The 22,125-nt window shown below is 38.5% G+C and overlaps 1 protein-coding gene across 5 annotated transcripts in view; it reads left to right on the top strand.

Annotated features, from left to right (window-relative positions):
* The window catches only part of fam168a (family with sequence similarity 168 member A), a 37,108-nt gene extending 17,018 nt beyond the window's left edge, over nt 1-20,090 (top strand). The window contains exons 2-9 of one of the 5 annotated variants that reach the window (XM_043264863.1): nt 842-964; nt 4,088-4,179; nt 8,526-8,606; nt 12,149-12,274; nt 14,101-14,243; nt 14,943-15,138; nt 15,922-16,052; nt 16,132-20,090. In XM_043264863.1, coding sequence (XP_043120798.1) covers nt 894-964; nt 4,088-4,179; nt 8,526-8,606; nt 12,149-12,274; nt 14,101-14,243; nt 14,943-15,138; nt 15,922-16,034 — 822 coding nt within the window. In that variant the 5' untranslated portion in view covers nt 842-893 and the 3' untranslated portion in view covers nt 16,035-16,052; nt 16,132-20,090. The remainder of the gene's footprint in view (nt 1-841; nt 965-4,087; nt 4,180-8,525; nt 8,607-12,148; nt 12,275-14,100; nt 14,244-14,942; nt 15,139-15,921; nt 16,053-16,131) is intronic. The other 4 variants (XM_043264864.1, XM_043264866.1, XM_043264865.1 and 1 more) reach the window with 4 other exon arrangements.
* Nucleotides 20,091-22,125: the final 2,035 nt, after the last annotated feature.

The following is a 22,125-nucleotide window of genomic DNA, read 5'->3' as shown; positions in this document are numbered from 1 at the left end:
TCTTTGCTCCGTGAAGATCCCTATCCTGATTCAGACCAGATGACCATTTTACTGGAAGCAATGTAATGGATAGAGGACTCATATTTTAGTTAGAAGTTAAAAAATGGCTTAATGACGGATTAGTATCTGACAGACAAAGCTTTAGGCTTCACGAGACTAATGTCTCGATGCACTAGAGTGGTGTGGATTATTATGTATTTATCAGCTGTACTGACGGCACCCATTTACTGCAGAGCATCCATTGGCGAGCAAGTGACGCAACGCTACGTTGCTCCAAATCTGTTCCAATGAAGAAACTAACTCATCCGCGTCTCGGAAGACCCGCGGGTGAGTAAATGTTCCAAAAAACGTTCATTTCCGTTCCTCCAGGCAGTAAAAACTGTCGAAAATGCTCTTCCGTAATACGCGATAATGCTAAATGGAGCCGATGTTCCTTGTTCTTCCTTCGCGCTGACCCCTTTAAAGTGTGTGAGAATGAAATGAGCGTCTCATTAAAGGAAGTGGTATTAAATGGGTTTGACTGCGTTTGAACTCAAATCCCCACGCACGCGAGAAATTCACAGAGCACTGTTCAAATCCAGCGCTTCACCCCATACTGATCTGTCCATCAGTGTGTGAAGGTGTGTGAGCTTTGATTTCTGCTGCTTGTCACTCTGTATGTCTCTCTCTCTCTCTCTCTCTCTCTCTCTCTCTCTCTCTCTCTCTATTTGCCACTGCTTTGCTCGCTTTACGTTGCTTTGCTGTGTTTTGCTTTGCTCTGCTGTGCTTGTGCTTGATGGTTTGCCTTTTAATCACGACCTGCTCTCGTTTTGTTTGTTTCCTTCTTTTTTGTCATTTCCAGATTTGCATATCCATTCTTCCTACCTCCTTCATTTGCCTTTCCTTCACTGAGAATGGCAAGCGGGCATTCCACTGACAAATTCAGTTTTCTGTACCCAACAGACACCAGTCAGAACGTTAAGAGGTCAGTCTAGTGCTCAGCACCTTCCACCATGTGTGTGTGTGTGTGTGTGTGTGTGTTTGATGTTGTGTTCACTCTGATTCCAGCTGTTACGATGAGCCTCGTGTCAGCTGTATGTCATGTTTCTCTCCTTTAGGGTTTGCGTGACCTTGATGTGCTTTGTCTCACAGCAACACACACGTTTCAGCTGCTCCTTGCTTGTTTGGTTCCTCTAATCAAGCTTAATAAAGTCAACATGAAATGTCATTCATAACCCATTGTATTTTCATAATATTCTATTTTAAATAGAATCAGGTCAATCCTGGTGAGTGGCTGAGTTATGTCACATGGACTAATGTGTATTTAAAAAGTAAGCAGGCTTTGATTTCAATGCATTAAGGGTTGATTTAAGTCTAATTTTTACCACAAATTGAAAAAGTGGTATTCTGATATGTTTTAAATTACAAATAAAATGTCATGAATATACAGTACTATTATAGAGTCTTTATGGGCCCCAACCTGCATTTATTTGATTAAAAATACAGTGAATATTTCAAAAATGTTTTGCAATTTAAAACAAATGTTTTTTATTGTAGTATATCGTGAAACGTATATTTTTACTGTTATGCACAGCTGAATTTTCGTCATCATACTCTAGTCCTCAGTGTCGCACAAGTCCTTCTAATATGCCGGATTAATACTTATTTAGAAACATTTAAATGCATTTTTTAAAAAATGCATTGGGGATAATTAGAATTTATCTAATGTAATTTACACCTGAATAATCACAATAAACGTGGTTATGGTTTGCATTCCTCAGAATCTTTCTAATTAAGCTTATACTTGTCCATTAAATCAATTAGCCGTGAAGGGTTCGTTCGCGAAACCAGATAATTCATTTCTTATCGATTTTCATAAACCGTGTTTTTTTTCGCCGCGCGTTCCAATTAATTCCAATTAACTGCGGTTGGGTTATTTGGACTGGGTAAAAAAAAAAAAAAAAAAAAACGAACGCAATGGAGCACGCAAAACGCGATTTTTGAAAGTGTTACGTTTTTGCAAATGAACTTTTTTTGCATACGGTAAAATCACTGCGCTTTTCGGGGGAATAGGGAGCAGTTGTTTGCTGTTTGAGTCTGATTTGTTCTTCGTGCGGCATCGAGCCGCTTTGACTCGTCAGGTGTCGGGGCCTTGATCACGCACTCGTGTCTGTGAGTGTGTGATCGTAGATCATAAATACGCCACGTTCCCCTCCGACATTTCACCTCTCCCCCACGCGCTCGTGACACACTCTCGTTTCCGCCGCGCGTGGCCGAGGTGCGAGGGGAAGCTTCTGACGCATGATCCCGTACTCGTGAGCTTTCTACCTCTATTTCTGTCTTTCTCCCGACCCATAATGCCATCCGAGTGTTCAGGAGAGATCCGGCTCACACACATGTGCGATGGCAGCGGATAACACACACACACACACACACACACACACACACACAGACTCGCTGCTGCTGTTTTCACTTGTTTTCTCGTTTTTTAACATTTGATTCTTTTTGAAGTCTTGGTAAATATCCATCACATGCAATCATTTTTTCAGACCATGCAAGGAATACGAGCAACAGGATATGATGTCACACCCCAGGGCTTTCAATAATTAATAGATCGCATAATGAATAATAAATTACAACTGTTTTGAAAATGACTAAATTATAAACTAATGGGTTCAGCAAAGTTTAGCGCACATATACTTGTGTAGAAGTTAAAGTCAAATGATCGAAAAGAATACACTGCATTTCATACACTGTGGTCAGCACGTTAAAAAAAAGACATTTATATTATGCAGCAATGATTCGTTAAATTCATTTTTAAAAATGAGAAAGACGTTTGCGATGTTGAAAAAGATTTCTGCTTAAAAATAAACGCGTTCCTTTTCACTTCCTATTCGACAAAGGATCCTGGGGAAATGTTTTCAACATTGATGTTTCTTGAGCAGCAATGAAATGATTTTAAATGATTTCTAAAGGAGCATGTGACGCAGCAATAAATTAGAAAACAGTACTGTTAAATTGTGATGATATTACCGAGTTTTTCATCAAATAAATGTAGGCTTGGTGAGCTGAAGGGTCATCTTTCAAAAACAAGAAAATCAAATCCTACTGACCCCAAGCATTTTTAAGTTAGTATAAACTACAACACACAGATGTACTGACTTTAACGCTAATCTGATTCTTACACTGAAACACGAGGATTGGTCAGCTTTGTGAGAAGCTGCAGTCAAACGCTTCTGAAGTTGGCGTCTCAGCCGAGGCTTTGCGGAATCATCTAAAATGTGATCTGAGGTTAAACCGGGCTAAACATAGATCTTCAAAAACGGGTGAAAATGGCCACTGACTTGTGTTTTTGCAGTATACAGGAAATGTGTGATGCATCTTGAGCGAATAGGGCCTACAAATGCTGAGTTGTGTGTTTGAGAGTGTGTGAATTTTCTAATCATTTTGTGATGTGTTGCAGCAGTTAATGCCTTTCTCTCTCTCTCTCTCTCTCTCTCTCTCTCTCTCTCTCTCTCTCTCTCTCTCTCTCTCTCTCTCTCTGTCTCTCTCTCTCTCTCTCTCTCTCTCTCTCTCTCTCTCTCTGTCTCTCTCTCTCTCTCTCTCTCTCTCTCTCTCTGTCTCTCTCTCTCTCTCTCTCTCTCTCTCTCTCTCTCTCTCTCTCTCTCTCTCTCTCTCTCTCTCTCTCTCTCTCTCTGTCTCTCTCTCTCTCTGTCTCTCTCTCTGTCTCTCTCTCTGTCTCTCTCTCTCTCTCTCTCTCTCTCTCTCTCTCTCTCTCTCTCTCTCTCTCTCTCTCTCTCTCTGTCTCTCTCTCTCTCTCTCTCTCTCTCTCTCTCTCTCTCTCTCTCTCTCTCTCTCTCTCTCTCTCTCTCTCTCTCTCTCTCTGTCTCTCTCTCTCTCTCTCTCTCTCTCTCTCTCTCTCTCTGTCTCTCTCTGTCTCTCTCTCTCTGTCTCTCTCTCTCTCTCCGTCTCTCTCTCTCTGTCTCTCTCTCTCTGTCTCTCTCTCTCTCTCTCTCTCTCTCTCTCTCTCTCTCTCTCTGTCTCTCTCTCTGTCTTTCTCTGTCTCTCTCTCTCTCTCTCTCTCTCTCTCTCTCTCTCTCTCTCTCAGTAAGAACAGGCTGTCTTCCACCATGAACCCGGTGTACAGTCCAGTGCAGCCGGGAACCCCGTACGGAAACCCCAAGAATATGGCATACACAGGTACGTGACGCGAGACACACGTGTATTTAACAACAACACCACACGCTTTATTAATAAATGTCGGTGGTCTTGCACTATACAACTCATCAGTGCATATTAAAGGAGACCTTTGGTTTCTTTTTTAACAGCCAATGAACGTGCTTTTCTGCTGACGCATCCGAGAGGATAAATAATATGAACTATAACCTAATAAAGATGTTCTATATCGCTCTGAAATGCATAGAAATGAAAGTGCAAATGTTGTTGTAATATTATCTGTAAAGGGATAATTTGCCTAAAAAATGACATTTTTCAACATTTTGAAAAATTTCAGAAACGTGAGTAGGGCTGAAAACTCATCTTCTGATCGCATGAATAAATTATATATTATAAGTTACTTGAAATTGTGATCATATTTCACAACATTAGAAAAAAACACGAATAAAGGCAGATGACAGTATTTTCTGTCTGTGAAAAGCAGGAATGCTGCAGTGTTTTCAAATTGCAAATTAATGCAAAGTTCACCTTCCACCTCTCTTCGGTGTGTGTGTTCACGCATTTAGAGCCGTGTGTGTGTGTGTGTGTTGTGTGCGTCTGTGTCACTCATGGCAGGTGTTTGTCTGCTGCCATGGCAACCGTGGGCTCATATTTGATGTGCTCTTATTGAAGGGATTCTCTGGGTCAATAGAGACTGTTTACATGCCAGCATCTCTCTCTCTGTCTGTCTCTCTCTCTGTCTCTCTCTCTCTCTCTCTCTGTCTCTCTCTCTCTGTCTCTCTCTCTCTCTCTCTCTCTCTCTCTCTCTCTCTCTCTCTCTGTCTCTCTCTCTCTCTCTCTCTCTCTCTCTCTCTCTCTCTCTCTCTCTCTCTCTCTCTCTCTCTCTCTCTCTCTCTCTCTCTCTCTCTCTCTCTCTCTCTCTCTCTTTCTGTCTCTCTCTCTGTCTCTGTCTCTCTCTCTCTCTCTCTCTCTCTCTGTCTCTCTCTCTCTCTCTCTCTCTCTCTCTCTCTCTCTCTCTCTCTCTCTCTCTCTCTCTCTCTCTCTCTCTCTCTCTCTCTCTCTCTCTCTCTCTCTCTCTCTCTCTCTCTCTCTCTCTCTCTCTCTCTCTCTCTCTCTCTCTCTCTCTCTCTCTCTCTCTCTCTCTCTCTCTCTCTCTCTCTCTCTCTCTCTCTCTCTCTCTCTCTCTCTCTCTCTCTCTCTCTCTCTCTCTCTCTCTCTCTCTCTCTCTCTCTCTCTCTGTCTCTCTCTCTCTCTGTCTCTCTCTCTCTCTCTCTGTCTCTCTCTCTCTCTCTCTCTCTCTCTCTCTCTCTCTCTGTCTCTCTCTCTCTCTCTCTCTCTCTCTCTCTCTCTCTCTCTCTCTCTGTCTCTCTTCTCTAATGAATCTGCTCTCTCTCTCTCTCTCTCTCTCTCTCTCTGTCTCTCTCTCTCTCTCTCTGTCTCTCTCCCTCGCTTTCAGCCTTTCCGCCGTTACCAAGAGGAAAGTGTTATTGCTTAGAGGTTTTCTCACACACGAAGCATCAGTCTTATTTCAAAAAATTCTTTAGGAGAAATAAAAATAAAGGCACGCAGGGAAATATCTCAGTTGTGATAATGAATGCAGAAAGCAAGATTATTTCTTGACATAATTTGATCGAGACAAATTTGAGCACAGTTTAAGACATAAAACTCTGCACTCATATGATTAGAGGGGGGATTTGTGTGATGGCTTTGTTTTGGATCGTAAGCAGCTGGTCATTAGTCGGGGTTGTATTGAATTTATTCATTTGAATCGAATCTGTATATATGTTTGTGTGTATATATACACACACAGCAAAAAAAGTCGCAAAACTGTCGCAACAGAGATGAATATCTGTTTTTAAATACATTAATTATGTTTCTATCTTTGTTGCCACAGTTTTGGAAGTGCCTTTTTCCATTTTCCCAATACTTTTGTCCATATAATTAAAGTCATTGGTGATGTTTTTGGCTCAAGCCAAAACGTATACACAGAGGTATTGTCATGTTAGAATAGAAAAGGGTCCTGTCCAAACTCTTTCTATAAAATTAGAAGCACACAATTCCCTAGAATATCACATTTAAGATTTATACTCATGGATATTACTTTAAGTAGTTAAACCTGTTCATTGGAAGGGGGTGACCCAATACTTTTGGTGTATATTGCTTATGCTACTACTTACCTGACATTTCGGGGTTTTTTTTAAATGCGCTCACCCAGAAAAGCCCAAATAAAAACAGACCTCCAGTGAGAGACATTCTCTCTAGGAGACAAGACAGACAGCACACGGTTGACTGGACACATTCTTATAATAACTGTGTGACATTATTAAAGTACAAGCGGTTCTGCATGTCTGTCGAAGCTGGAATGAACCGAAGTGAAAGAATGACGAAACGAAACGTTAATGTCCCGTTTTAAAGAGCGTCGCGGGTCAGCGCTCATGCAGGTGGGGAGAGTGTTCGTATCGGGGCTGGAAACACTCCTAATCAAATCGTGTCTTTGTGAACGCCGCTCAACGCACGGATGACTTTTCAGGTCATTTCTTTGGGGAGGATGCATGGGACACTCTGTACTTAAACACAAACAGTCTGCATATCTTAGCTTCGAATGCTTTTGATGCATTTCGTTGAAGTATGTTATTTAAAGTACTTTGAGTTGCTGAATGAGACTCAGTTTTTACCATTAAGCTGATTTATGAAAAATGCGACGCTTTCAGATGGTAACGGAAATTTCAGCGTTTCGGTATTTACTTTTATTTACATTGAAAATATCGATCTTCGTAATCTTGCACCATATCATCATTAGCTTATAACATGCATGAATTCATTCGTTCTGACTCGATGCATCGAATTTGCTTGAGATACTAGCAGCGTATGCTGTACGCGGATGGAAATGCCCTGCAAGGTGAATTCGAACTTCTTGCTTGTGTCCATGCCGGGACTGCACACTCTCCTGAATATCTTCTTACAGATAAATATAGAGAAGTGCGGTGTGATTTAGTAAATGATGACAGAGTTGTCATTTCTGGGTGAACTGCTCCTTGAAGAAGCAAACAGATGCTCACGGGTTCACTCTTGTATTTGTCCTGCGTCCTCCAGAGTCGATCGAATGCGAGCTGTTCAGACACGAATAGCCTTTCCCATGATGCCCCGTACGTCTGACAGCCCGCGCCGTTCTGTATGAGAGCGACGCGCTGCCTTTCACACTCATCCGACTGTGTCTTATTGAGACAGACGAGTCGTAATAGAGACCATCTGTGCCCATCCTGTTCAATCAAGAGCTCCCTCTCTTTGTCCTTTTCTTATGATGGCACAGGTTACAGAGAGCGGTCTGGATCAGCATGTCCGGGAGAATTAGCAGCTTCTTCATTTACAGAAACGAATGAATTTATGTTTTGACGACTTTCTGAATTGATGTACGCACAAAAACAGCAGCAATGCCAAGATCACGGGTTTGATTCGCGGCCAATGCGTGGACTTGATCAAATGCCCACATATCGTGCATTTCTTTTATTTATTCTTTTTGTTTGCTTGTATTTTCTCAGAGAAATGTAATACTTTTATTGGTGTTCAATTGATCAAAATGACAGTAAAGACGATAATAATGTTACAGAAGATTTCCAGTTCAAAATAAATCCTGTTCTTTTGAATGGCTCGTTCAAAGGTCCCCGAAAAATAAAATAAAATAACAGTTTTCAGTATTGAAAAAGACGAGAAATTAGCATATTAAAATGATTTCTAAAGAATCACGTGACATGCTGAAAATTCAGCTTTGCATCACAGGTAAAAAAATAAAAATAAATAAAAATAAATAAAAAAAAAAAAAAATATATATATATATATATATATATATATATATATATATATATATATATATATATATATATATATATTTTTTTTTTTAATCCAAATTGAAAACGGGTCTTTTAAATTGTAAGGATATTTTACAATATTACAGCTTTTATTGTTTTTAATCAAATAATTGCAGTCTTGATCTGCATAAGAAAAATTAAATATAACAGTTTGATATCAGAATATTACATATATATTAAAGCTTTTCTGCACAATATTTACTTCATTTATGGCCAATAGATAAATAGTTCATCTTAATATGACTAAAACATTACTTTGTGAGCCAGTGCAGCTCAGTCGTTAGAAAAGGCCATCGTATCATCCAATAAATATCTCGTTTCGATTTCATGTTACGTTTACACTTATGCATTTAGCAGACGCTTTTATCCAAAGCGACATGCATCGCGTACAGTTTTACATTTTATCAGCTCTTGCTTCCCCCGGGAGTCGAACGCGCGATCTTGGCACTGCTTTCAGGAAGTACCGTCATTTCTCAACTGTTGTCTTTTTTTGCACGTGCGCAGGTTATCCTGGAGGTTACCCGACGACCGCCCCGACCTACACAGCCAACCTTTATCAGACAGGTAGCCCGGGATACCCACCAGGTGTGTACACACTCACACACACGCTTTATGTTCAATGCATATTAAGTATTGCACGCGTAAATCAGAATAACATACATGAGCCCGAACACTTGCACGCTTCCGCGATCCATTAACACCAAAGAAACACACGCAGGATGCAATCCCTAATGCCTCTTTTTGTTGATGCTGGCCTTTAACTGAACAATTAAACTATATTACTGTTATATAGCGCTGCTTCCAGTTAGCGATGTAGTGCTAGGCCTAATATATATACAATAAATCCTCACGAGAGTGAGACGATTGGCTTTATTTGTATTTATGTAACAGTGCTGATGCACGTGGCCACTAATTTGTTGTTGCACGGGCTGCTCCCTGAATCAATAAATCTGCTCGAATCTCGATCCGGAGAGATATACGCGAATAATTCAGGCGTAAACCCGCGTGATTGGAGTCTCGGGAGAAAGCAGACGCAGCGAGGATGAGTCACGTGCAGACGGTCTCTCATTCGTTTGGTGTTAACGGGCTTGTTCGAGCCAGCGGTGAGCACGGCGTTCAATGCTGTGTTGTTAGAAGAGATAAACTGGATCCGTGGTGTTTCGGATCCGGGTGTAAACGGTGCAGTGGCGGATCGGTTTGGTGAGGTCCGTGGCGTGTTCAGCACCGCTTTGAACAGATGCTTGTGTAATTTCTGTCTGTAATGTTACGACACGCCACCTGCCATTTTCAGATGCTTACACAAGCTGTCGTAGATCAGAGATGGGGTTGACTTTTTTCATGTTTTTGTTTGGTCTAGTTTCTGGCTTGGTCGGATATGATCTGGGATAGCGGTGAATGGTGCTTTTGGTTGAACGGCGGTTCTTTTACGCAATCTGGTGCACTTCCTCAACAAGGTTTCCACGCGGCATCTCAGACAAAAGCACTGATTTCTCTTTTTTTGTCGTTAAAAATACCTATTAAAATGCATATAAAACAGAAGACTACGTAGGATAAGACTGTTGTCATCAAATGTTAAATTACAAATCCGCTTTTAAAAGGGAATTCTTTTGTTCGCTGACAATTTCGTGTTTTTTTATTATTTTTCTGGCTCTATCCATCTCTTGTATAGTCATATAGTTTATATAACATCCGAATAAGAATAATATAAGTGGCGGTAGTGATTTATTTGAATACATACAAAATATTTTCATGATTTATTCATATTGTTAATCTTTAGTTTAGCATAATTTTACATTTAGATGGAAAGTTTTCTTAACTTTTACTGTTTTTCAAAACTGTTAGCAAATTATGTTTTTTTTTGACACATTTTCTCATTTTAGCTATTGGTATCCCCCCAAAAAAACACCTCTATACAACTCTATAAAACACCTCTATACAATTCCGTTTAAAATTCTGTTTAAAAAAACGCATGAAGTTCATTTTCATTCTTTTTTTCCACTAATTTTACATTGTATTTGTCAAAAGATTTTTTTGATGAGTTTACAAAATCGACTAGCAGCATAAATTACATTTCAAATGACATTTTTGTAATTTCTTTCTTTCTGTTTAGTGCATAATTTAGACAGTACAATTTTATGCTAATTTTTGCTTTGCTAATTTTATGCAATGTATTTCTTTTTAAATGATCATAAAATGCTCGTTGTTCATTTTTGAATGGATTTCGCCACTATTTTACATTTAAGGGGAACATATTGTGTGCATGATTTAATCAGTTATCGAACATATTTTATTTATATGAATATATTTTAATGTATACATTTTAATTATCGGTATAGGCTAAATCCTCTAGTGGTCGACCACTATGTATCTATTAAATGTATGGGTCTTTTGGACTATTCTTCTTACTGTATTTAGTCATTCTACGTATCATGCATATCGTAATATGCGTGCATAAGCGTAGGCTGAAGCGCCGCGGTGAAGTCATGCGTGAGGCATCTATGCGGCAGAGTCCCATCATGCCGTTGTGATTCCAGCAGTCTCTCTTTGTCCCTCCGTTCCCGCACTCACGAGTTCACACCATCGCCCTCTCGTGGCTCTGACAGGATTGCTGCGTTCGGAAGGAAGGCTTACAATTAAACACCTTTTAATCGCTTCGCTGATGCGTTTATCTGACGTAACGTCCCGTAATCTTATTACAGAGATCCTCCTGGAATAATCCGGGTTACGTGGCTTTCTTGAGGCCGATAGTTCACGATTGGATCCCTTTGAGGGATTTCAGCCTGCAGCGCGCCTTGCTTGGATCCGTGTTCTCGACGCCAATAGCGTTCCACCGTGTTTCTGATCTTGTTCTCAAGCATCTGAAAGATACCGAGGTGCCAGGTTATGTGTAAGGAGTATAATGTAACGGTGTGCACGATAATGAACTGGGAGTTATGTGATTGAAAGTACTGAAACTAGTTGGTGAATTCTGAATGAACTGTAATCTATCGATAAAAGAGGATTACAACAATCAATCCGAGACGTAACCAATGCATGAATGAGCACTTCAGTACTGTGGTGAGAATCTAGCAATGTTACGTAAATGAACAAAAAAAAGCATTCTAATATGAGAACCAAACAAAGTGTAACCCCAAGACTTTTCACCTGGGTTGAAATTACGAATCAGCAAGCTAAAGGGTTGAGTTTTAGATAAAAACAGACCTTGACGTTAAAACAGTTATTAGCCGTCCAAATATTACGGTCCTTCAAACATTTAGTAAGATCCCTTTGTCGATTGAACTGCCAAAAGACATTTCACACAAAATTGGAAAAACTGCTAAATAGACTTTCTAAGATATAACGAGACTCCACCAGGCTGATGTGATATACAGCATCGTGCCGTATGTAAGTTTTCATATTCATTCGAGTATAATCCATAATTCCGATAATGGAAATTTTGAAAACCCTTTTGGACCACCAAATGTTAAAACACTTAGCATATCTATCTAGCATGTTATATATATATACACTATTGTTTTATTTTTTGTTGGTTTTTTTTATATATAGAAAAGAGAAAAATATATATATATATAATATATATATATATATATATATATATATATATATATATATATATATATATATATATATATATAATTATTTTTATTTTTAATAGAAAAATCTTTCTATATTTTTCTGGTCTTTCTTCATTGCCATTAAAGAATAAGATGTATATAAATGCAGAATAAGGCAAATATAAAAGACAGTAATAATATACAAATATATATATATATAATATATCACATCACATCCTATATTATGTAACTAGTTATTTTTGGCCATTTCAGCTTCACTAACCTGGGAAAATTTCCATGCTCGATTCAGCACCTTCTTGCTTCAGGATTGTGGGTAGTCTAGCCAACTGAACTCAAGATTGAAATCAATGGTGTCTATGGTAGATTTGTTCTTTTGTTGCTTAGTATTTTTACTTCTGGAGCCCTGCTTTTAGAGTTTATGTTACTGCAGGTTTACTGCTGGACTGTGAGAGGAGGAGAGGAGATTCTGGCTGATTTTTTGGGAAAAAGATGTGGCCACACAATAGTGACGCATGTGTGTAACTCTTCTTGTGTTGTGTTTGTTTGGGACAGTGCTGCTGGTGAAGCAGGCCTGGCCCCAGACGGCATCTGCTCCGGGGCCCGCAGAAGGCTCCTATGACCTGGCCATGGACGCTGGCTCAGAGAGCAGGCAGTACCAGGCCTCATCTACAGCATTCAGTAAATATCATTACTATACTCTACTGTAACTGCTGTGTGTTCCCTGTGACTCTATAACACACAAACACACCCTTTCCCTGCACTGCATCTGAGGAACATTTGCCCTCATTGTTCTGTTTCCCCCGAGCACACACACACACACACACACACACGGTTTTGACGCTGCAGGATTTGATCACATAATGACTCTCACGCATGCTGTGTAAACACGCTTTACAAGTTCTGTTCCAAAACCTAGCGAGCTGTTTTCCTGCCTACCGCTTACATAGACGACTAAAAGGCAGCATCATGCCAGAGTTAACTTTATTTATTTTATTTATTTATTTATTTTTTAATAAATGTATTTATTAGATTTTTTTGTATTTTTATTATTATTATTCTCTTTTTTTTTTTTTTTTTTACCGGATGTGATTTTTCTGTATTTATATTGATTTCAATATTTCCAGACCTCATATGAATTGACAAGAAAATACAAAGAACAGTTTATTATTATGTTAAATAACAATAACATCAATAATAATGTTGTTTTTAGTACTCAGATGTGTTTATTGCACCTATCTATTTTTATTACTGATTTGTTAAATCCAAAAAAATTATAATACAAATATTATTCTGAAAAATTATATGCATTCTTATTTTATATTTATTTTAATTTTGACTTAAAACTATAACAACAACTGACATGGAGTGCTTTAGAGACTCAGTTCAGAAGTGTTTGCTGTACAATGTTATGTAAAATAGATATGCATTATATGCCAATTTGAATGATTTTTAACAATGCATTCTGGGATTGTCCTTTCAGAAATGCAAGTCACTGATTTACTAATACAGTTTTAAATTTTTATATATATATATATATATATATATATATATATATATATATATATATATATATTTATTTATTTATATAAATTTATTTATTTTATGGTTATGTAGTTTGTCATTTCAATTCATTTTTTATTATTTTACTATTATTTTATTATTTACATCAACTAAATAATAGCGATAATGTAAGTAAATTTTCTATTTAAGATTTTTTTAAATACATTTGATGTCATGTCTTTTTTATGGATTTTGTTAACTCTGAAAAGCAGATTGTCAGATTGATCTTAAGATGTCTTAAGCGCTGTCTAGGTAGGCGGCTCACTTGGGTTTGTGATGTTTAATATCTCACATTGCATAATGTAGACACACAGTCTGAGATCTAAGGATTCGTTCTCACTGCAGACAGTCAGGAGGGCTTTTGTACTTGGATTGCAGCGGTAAATGAGTGTTGTGGGATGGAATTAGACGGATCGAACGGCTCAGCTAGACATTAGAGAGTTGAATCCGGTGTGTTGCCTCAGTGCTTGGTTAAACGCGTAAAAATGACTGACAGCGTGTCTTCAGTACGAAGGGAATCTGTTGGTGTCTTGTGTAACTAATAACGCCTCGAGCTACGTATTCTTCCCATTTGTGCAGCTGATGTCACGTTCATGTGCCTTTTTTACAACTTTGTTTTCAACAATCCTCCAATAAAAGCCAGATGGCGTGCGTAGAAAAGAGAAAGCCTGTCAGTGTGTGTTTGCTTGTTCGGTATCTGATATTTCTGACTTGATAGCGCGTGTTTGCGTTGCGTATGTGGTACGCTTGTAAAAAAAAAAAAACGACGACGCAGCTCTAGCGTGCTTCACTGTTGCTCACCAGAAGGGGGCGACATGGAGGTTTTGGAAATCCAACCAGAGACGTGTCTAAATTGTTTTTAGACATAATGTGTTCACTCGATGGCTGTTTGGCACATGCCTGCTTGACCTGACAATCCCTCTCTGTCTCGTTCTGTATTTCAGGATACACTGCTGGAACGCCTTATAAAGTGCCCCCTACTCAGACCAACGGAGCCCCTCCGCCCTATTCCCCGTCTCCTAACCCCTACCCGACGGCCATGTACCCCATTAGAAGTGCCTATCCCCAGCAGAACCTCTATGCTCAGGTAAGACCGCGATTAGTTTCGTGTCTTGTTGTGCTTTGACTAGGATAGACCTCAGAGTTGACTCTTCTAATCGTACCCTTCATCACAGTGCTTTGTTGTTAAAAGCGCTATATAAATAAAAATGATTGATTGACGTTCTTTCAGAATACTTGACCTGAAGTGACCTCATGTAGGTCAAACCGTAGCGTTGTAAAATCCTACCATGCATTTGCGCGATAAAGACGACATCGGTACTATCAAACAATAACCGTAAAATCAATACCTAGTTAATAAAACAGCTAGGTATTGATTTTTTCCTAGAATATTATTTATCCCGAATAATTCACATCAAAATCATAAGTATCATAAAAAAGTATTACTTGAAATACTTTTGCCTGCAGTACATTTACTAGTTTTTTATTATTATAATAAGATTTAATATCATTTTAGCGCTACATATTATCTCTAATTTTCATTATGTTTTATGTCAGCTTGATCTGAATTATCAAAAATGACTGATGTAGTTATCTGACTGTAGTAAATGCTAAAGTAATGTGGTTTAGGACCTAAACTGTTGCTCAGTGTTCTGTAAGACAACCAGGACTATTGGGATTAGTTCCCATAACACCCAGCATCACAACACGTTGAATCAGCGCTTACAGGCTTTGAACCTCCAGCCTTTCAGCTCCGCGTCACTGGTGTTTTGCGATTTGCTTTCAGGGTGCTTATTACACGCAGCCGGTGTATGCCGCCCAGCCTCATGTAATCCACCACACCACCGTGGTCCAGCCCAACAGCATCCCCTCCGCCATCTACCCCGCTCCTGTACCTGCGCCCCGCTCCAACGGCGTGGCCATGGGCATGGTGGCCGGGACAACGATGGCCATGTCTGCCGGTGAGACGCTCAAAAATTACGGTTAATATTTCCATTAATATTGTTGAAATAAGAAATGATATTTTAAAATGTATTCTTGAATGTTTATTACAAATACGGCTACTGATATATGACTCTTCTACTTCAACAGGTGTATCTATACACTCTTTTAGCTTAGTATTAAACCATATTTTTTATTAAATATAAATACATGTCTATGTTTAATGTGTTTCGGTTTTTATTATATATTTCTAAATACATTTTTGGGAATTTTAGAATGAAAAACACATTAAATTAATGTAGCGTTTAATATATAATCATTTATTTGAGTGCATTTTGGTTAAATATAAATGCACATAAACATAAGACAATCCTTAAAATGGTTCAGCAGAATTTATAGAAATTGCAGTTTAAAAATGTATAATAAAAAAATAATAGAATTATTATTTTATATAAAATTACATTTTAACATTTATAAAATCTGTTTAAATCTATTAACGTGATAGAAGTTTTTAGTTTTATATTTACAAAAATATTTAAAAAAAAAAACTTGCATATATATATATATACAGTATATATATATGTGTGTATATATATATATATATATATATATATATATATATATATATATATATATATATATATATATATATATATATATATATATATATACTGTATATATATTTATATATAGACTTAATTTAGCAATAAAACAGTGGTAGAATTGTATATCAGTTCCAGTCCTTGGATTGTATAACATGTCATGTATAACAGCGGACATTTAGATTAAAACAAAAGAAAAGACTCTTTAATCTCTCTTAACAGGAACGCTGCTGACCACCCCTCAGCACACTCAGATCGGAGCACACCCCGTCACCGTGCCAACGTACCGACCCCAAGGAACACCTGGGTACAGCTACGTGCCACCTCACTGGTAGAGCCCACCTGCCAATCATGTGAGTTCCCGCCCACCAGCCTCGTCCATTCACCCGGCGGCGAGCCATCTCTGACTTCTTCTCTCTCTCTCCTTCACAGATCTGGAGTCAAACATTGTATGCAACTACTCAAGTCTTACATCGGCGCTCTGTGCTCAACAGTGAGGCGCCACGTCTGTTTGCAAGAACAAAAAGAGAAAAAAGTGCAAGGGTCACTTTATGCATTCTTACGTGTTTTTGTAAAAGCTGCTTTTTTATCTTTTTATTTAATTTCGTTCTTTTTCGTTTCGTTTCGTTTTCGCGTTTTTTTCCTTCTCATTTTTTTTTGGGATGATGTTCTTGCATTAGGATATTTTAATTCTTCATTGTTCCATAGTTATTCTACAAGAGCTCCAGAATGATTTCGACCAATCACGACCCGTCTTTGTGTTCAGTATAAAACGCTGGTGTGTAGGAATGTACCGACGCAATATCAGCACCACTCGGATCATAATCATCCACTTATGCTGCCAAATTTTATAACCTTTAGATATTAGCACAGGGTTCGTCGTTTTCCTTTTATTTATTTACAGCAGAGATTTTGAGTTCGGCCTTCCCGAAGCGCTTGGGAACGGTTCCAGAAAAATTTCATTTCGTTCTGTCATCGATAACAAGGGTGTCTTCCAGCTTGTAGCTGTTCATGTAGATTTGTAAGGAATATATCATTAGTAGGGCAGTGCAAACGTGGTTTAACCTTCATTAGGATATCGAGTACATACAGTAATCTTAGTTATTCACTAAATAGAGAACGTTTGAGTGAGCCGGTTACTTTATTAGCTTATGTGTCAGGATAGCGTAAGCTTCGAAACTATAACGTGTATATGCGATTTATAAAAATGTGCGCGCATGGGTGCTCCCGCGGCATGCGCTCACCGTGAATATTGAGGAATACAAAAAAAAAAAAAAATGTATCGGTGGCACTTAGCTGGAGCCTCTGGGTGCGATGTCGTCCCCGCGGGCATCGAAACGCGTGCCAACTTCGAGGCCAGAAAGGACGGATGCTACTCTGACGGGAACGATTAGGATCGAATCCGATTCAAAGGGACTTTGCAACATCGTAGATAGCACTAAAAGCAAAAAAACACACACGCACACACACACACACGAGGGAGGTATGGCGTTCCGGCATTCATTTCCAATCAGCTCCGGGTCTAGAGTGGGTCTGACCCCTGGTCCTCTGTGAATCCTTGGGCCTTTAGGCCCGTCGTTGCACAGATTTTAGGCGTAGGAACGGAGTTGTTCAATGCAATAATACGAACGGCCTGCTTGAATGGCTTTTAATTGTAATTTACAGCATTTTTAGAGAGAGAGAGATAAAGAGAATCTTGATTTCCTATCCCAAGGCCTCGCCTGTATCCATGAATAGTGTACTCAGAAGTGACATATCAAGTATTCTATGAAATGTTATCATACCGAAGCATTGCACATTGACAAATAGACGTAACTTAATAACCAATTATACGGTACACTCTCATATTTAATGATGTAATTAAGAAAATCAAGCATTTACTCTGCAGACCATTAGTCTTGGTAATGTCTCTGGAAGTAATATTATTGTCAGTACAGAACAGTATCACTCTTTACGTTGTTTTGTTGGCTAAGCGACCACTATTGCGATATATAGTACACTCAAAAGTGGGAAGAAGCGATTCTCTGATCTTATGTGAAAGTCATAACGTCTAGTAATGCATGTGTCATGCGGGTGAATGCAGTATAGTGTAATCAGATGGAAACTATGCCCTTGCGAAGCATGGTTGCTTCATGTTGAATTGCAGCTTATGGATTGCTTTTAATAATACATTTACATTACAGCACATTCCCTTATGTATTTTTCGTTAAAGTAAAGGGAGAGAGTGAGAGCGCAGAGTGACTCATGAACCTCGTGGTGTGTGTATATATATATAAATCACATGAATTAAGTGAAGCCTCTTTTTTGCTTAAAATTACTGTAAAACATCTTTTTTTAAATAGCTATTTTATTTAAATAGTTATTCGTATTACTCTAAATAGTGTTCGTTTTTACAAATCTCTGCAATGTGGGGGTTTTTTTGGTTTGATTTTTTTTTTACATCAGCAAAGACAGTACAACAAATATTCCTCTAAATTTCAAGAGGAAATTGTCATAAAGATAATAATAAAAAATATTAAATCTTAAACAGGCTTCATTTTCTTTATGCATATATATATATATATATATATATATATATTTCTTGACAGGTTCCATGAGATTCATCATTGCAGAATAATCATTTTCCTGTTGTATCGGTAAGCAGCATTTGTATTTGTAATATTTGTCTAACGATGGAATTTTGTCCTCAGTAAGTAATTCAGATCAGTCCAATCAGCTCACTTGTTTATGATTGAATGAGAATCTCGTACCGTTCTCATGCTCTGTTCTGATGACATTCGATGTCATTTTCGTGCGCTCTCTGCCCTGCTCTTTCCTTTTCTGGTCTTATACAGTATTATATCAAGCAGTGAACTATATTTTCCGTGTCTTTGCATACGTTCGCCTCACGAGACTTGATCGATGCGTTTAATCACTGTAGTCGACATATGACACTCTGAACTCTAGGACTAGAGTGACCTTTTACACCGCAAAAAGAATAAGGGTTTTGATTCTGAAATAGAGGACGTTACCATCCACTCTGACATGTAATTTAGGCGCTTTTTACGTAAGTGTTATTTAAAGTTTTAATTAATGATTGATGTTCATTTTTCTTAAATAGGAGATCTTTATAGTTGATCTGGAGTGGAGTGATACAGTCCATGTGGTTGAGAGGCATTTCAGAGCACAAGTCTTCAAAGGGTTTCCTCTTCCTCTGCACGCATTTCCCCAGTCTTTCTTTCTCTTCTTCTTTTCTTTTCCTTTCAAGGAGGACAGAGTTCAGCGATTGAAGTAATGGCTGAGCTTTCGGCGAAAATTAGCTGTGAGCGAATACGTTGACGTTACAGGCGCGCAGGACGTTTTAACGCAGGGTCGTCACGAATTTAAAGGGACGGATCATCCAAAAATGAAACGTTGAAAAAAAATAAATAAATCCGATTGATAACAGAACTTGCATTTTTTTTTTTTTGGATGAATTATTCCTTTATTATTCCTTTTAAACAGTTACGATACTCTGATATTATCACACTAGCGAGGGTTTTTTATGCGTTTCTCCCATTTTAAAATAAACTGATCCTTTTTCTGGGTGTTTTTTTCACCCGGTGGTGGCGTGGAAGAGGCTTCAGTTTCCTGTTTTGTTTTTTTGGTTTTTTTTTTTGTATTTTTTTAGTTTTTTTTCCGTTTGGATCATTTTGATGTTGCTATTGCAAACCCATGCACTGTTCTGTTCTTTGGTTTCAGGGCATCGATCAAAGGATTGTTTACTAGCGCCCGTGATGCATGCAACGGGTTATTAGCTCTAGTGAAGTCAGTGTCACGTCACCAGTATGTAAAGGTATTTCTAAAGTAATTGTGGCACTGCTTTCACGCTCTTGCTGAGAACCTGTGATATGTACCATAGGCTTTGACGCAAACAAACGAGGGGTTGCTGTTTCACGCTACTGTTTAGGAAAACAGCTATTTGTGTTTGACCCGTATGGAGAATAAGACTTCGTTGTTTGCATTCTAAATGTAACGCAAAAAAGGGGAAAGTCTTCCAGAATTTATCTCCCTTCAGTGAGTGTTTCGAGAGCCCTTGCCCCCGTAGTATGTATGACGCACGACTGCGCGGTTCTGGCGGCATGGAGATCTCGTTCCCGCGTGGTTCTGGCGGGTCCGAGCGCGTTTGCGCCAGAGCGGCCCAGGCCGTGCCGTTCCACCTTTTGAGCAAGGAGACCCACATCAGGCTTGTGAAATGAAGTGTAAAACTGTTTTTATTATTTTGGGGTTTTTTTATTGTTTTGTTTTGTTTTTGAAGATCAGTTAGTGATCTCTGTGACATAATTAAGCCAAGTTTGTAATTGTATAATATTTACTGTAAGATGTAGAACATTCAATAACTATTAAAATCTTTCCAAAAAAAAAAAAAAAAACGGTTGTTGTTGGGTTTATTTCCACACGCTCATGTAATCCTGGTGATGGCTTCAGAGGGGATTTTTTGGTCAACTTGATGTCAAATGGTTGAATAATAATTAAAAGAAAGATTTAACTGTCAAACTCTAAATAATAGGAAGAGGTTTCAGTTTACGGCAAAGCATGTAAAAGGGTTTATACATAAGCAACTATGTATGACATAGCATAGCAATATTATATATTATAGTAATAAAACTTAGAATATTTCAATGTCTGATATATTTGTGCATGTATATAATTTTTTTTATATAATGGTTTTGCTCAAATAGAATAGAATATAAAATAATATAATATAAAATAATTTTTGCTGACACTTTAAATGCATTCTTACTCAATAGAATGTATTTTTGGTTTAAAAACTACAAATTTTACTTTTTTAACAGGAGCATATAATCGTATGATTTTTCCAACTTTCTATTCATCAAAGAACCCTGAAAAGAAATAAATAAAACACCCGGATGAAAGTCTTTTTAAAGTTTTGAATTACCTGTAAAAAGATGGAGATGAAATCGATAGTCTGAAAGGCTGGACAGCTGCTGTCACCAAAAATAATTCTTAATTGGATAGTAAAACAAAAATAATGACTTCATTCAGCAATTCTCCTCCAAATCACATATTTCATCAATATTGAGAGTAGGCATGGATTGCTTCGATGTCCGTACTGTACATTTCTAGATCTGGAAACATTAGCGGTGGTCGGAGAGCTCTCAGATTTCATGAAAAAATATTTTAATTTGTCTTCGGAAGACGAGCAAATGTCTTATGTACAGATTTGTGTATTAATAACTCTATATACAGCTGTATAAATAAACAGATGCACATTTACATCATACTCGGGTAGGAGGAAGTGATTAAAGATGAAACACGGGTAATGATTCATGCGTTAGCTGTTTAAGCTGGAGACGTTTTTTATGCCTAGATGTTCTACACGGAGATCAGTCGCCTCTGCCTGAGGGGACGAGGGAGTCAGTTGTGTAGAGGGAGAATAGCGGTGGGGAGAAAGCGTAGCCCTGAGGAGCACCGGGTGCTGATGGTGCAAGTGTTGGATCTGAGTTTTCCCAGCCTCAGCAGCTGCTGCTATAAATATATCTGTCAGAAAGCTAGTTATCTATCCACTGACAGATGGAGTTCCAGACGAGAACCTTTCATAATTTCCTGGTTTGTCCAGAAGTTGGAGGATGTAGAGCAATCCCACGTTGACTGCATCATCTACATACCTGTTTGGTCCGGTAATGTCCTACATGAAGGCCAGTCTCTCAAATGACTTCACGAGCACCGATGCTAAAGCAACAGGTGTGTAGGCATGATGGTGGAGCGTCTGAAGCAGGAGGGGACTACAAAACAGCTCCTGTGTGAAGATGGATGTGTGAAGAATTTGTGTAGGCTACATCATCTTCACAGATCATGAGTACGGGCTGAGAAACTGTGTGTGAGACGGTCAGAGTGTGTGTGGGGTGTCAAACCAGGTTTTCGTTTTTCATACCTGCAATAGAGCTGGTTCAGGTCTTCAGCAGATGTTGATTGTTCTCAGTGCCGGGGGATGGGGGTTTTTTTGTAGCTGGTGATGGCTTTCAAGACTTTTCACATATTTGGTTCAGGCTTTGGGACGACATCGGGGTGAGTAATTAATGCCACAATTACTATCTCTTGAAATATTCAATCATTTCGATTCACACAAGAAGACACCTGACACTGTTTTGGAGCAAACCCTGAAATGTGAATGAAGAGATTGAAGAGATTCAAGCGTCAGCAAGTCATTTTTTCTCCTGAATTTTGAAACAGGATATTCTTATTCCAGCATTGATGGAGTCATGTTTCCTGCATTCCCAGAGACGTCTCGTGTTGCAGCGGAGACCGGGAGCCGATGTAACATCTAAAGTTTTGTAGAGTTTACAGACAGCTACCTGCAACTTTTTCGTAAGCATTTACGCTAGCCAAAAGGCAATAATGCCATTTAATGATTACACTGAGAAAGACAAGATTATAATATTATAA

The sequence above is a fragment of the Puntigrus tetrazona genome, chromosome 18 (genome assembly GCF_018831695.1).
Source record: "Puntigrus tetrazona isolate hp1 chromosome 18, ASM1883169v1, whole genome shotgun sequence".
NCBI lineage: Eukaryota > Metazoa > Chordata > Actinopteri > Cypriniformes > Cyprinidae > Puntigrus > Puntigrus tetrazona.
This window is presented reverse-complemented; position numbering and strand designations above follow the sequence as displayed.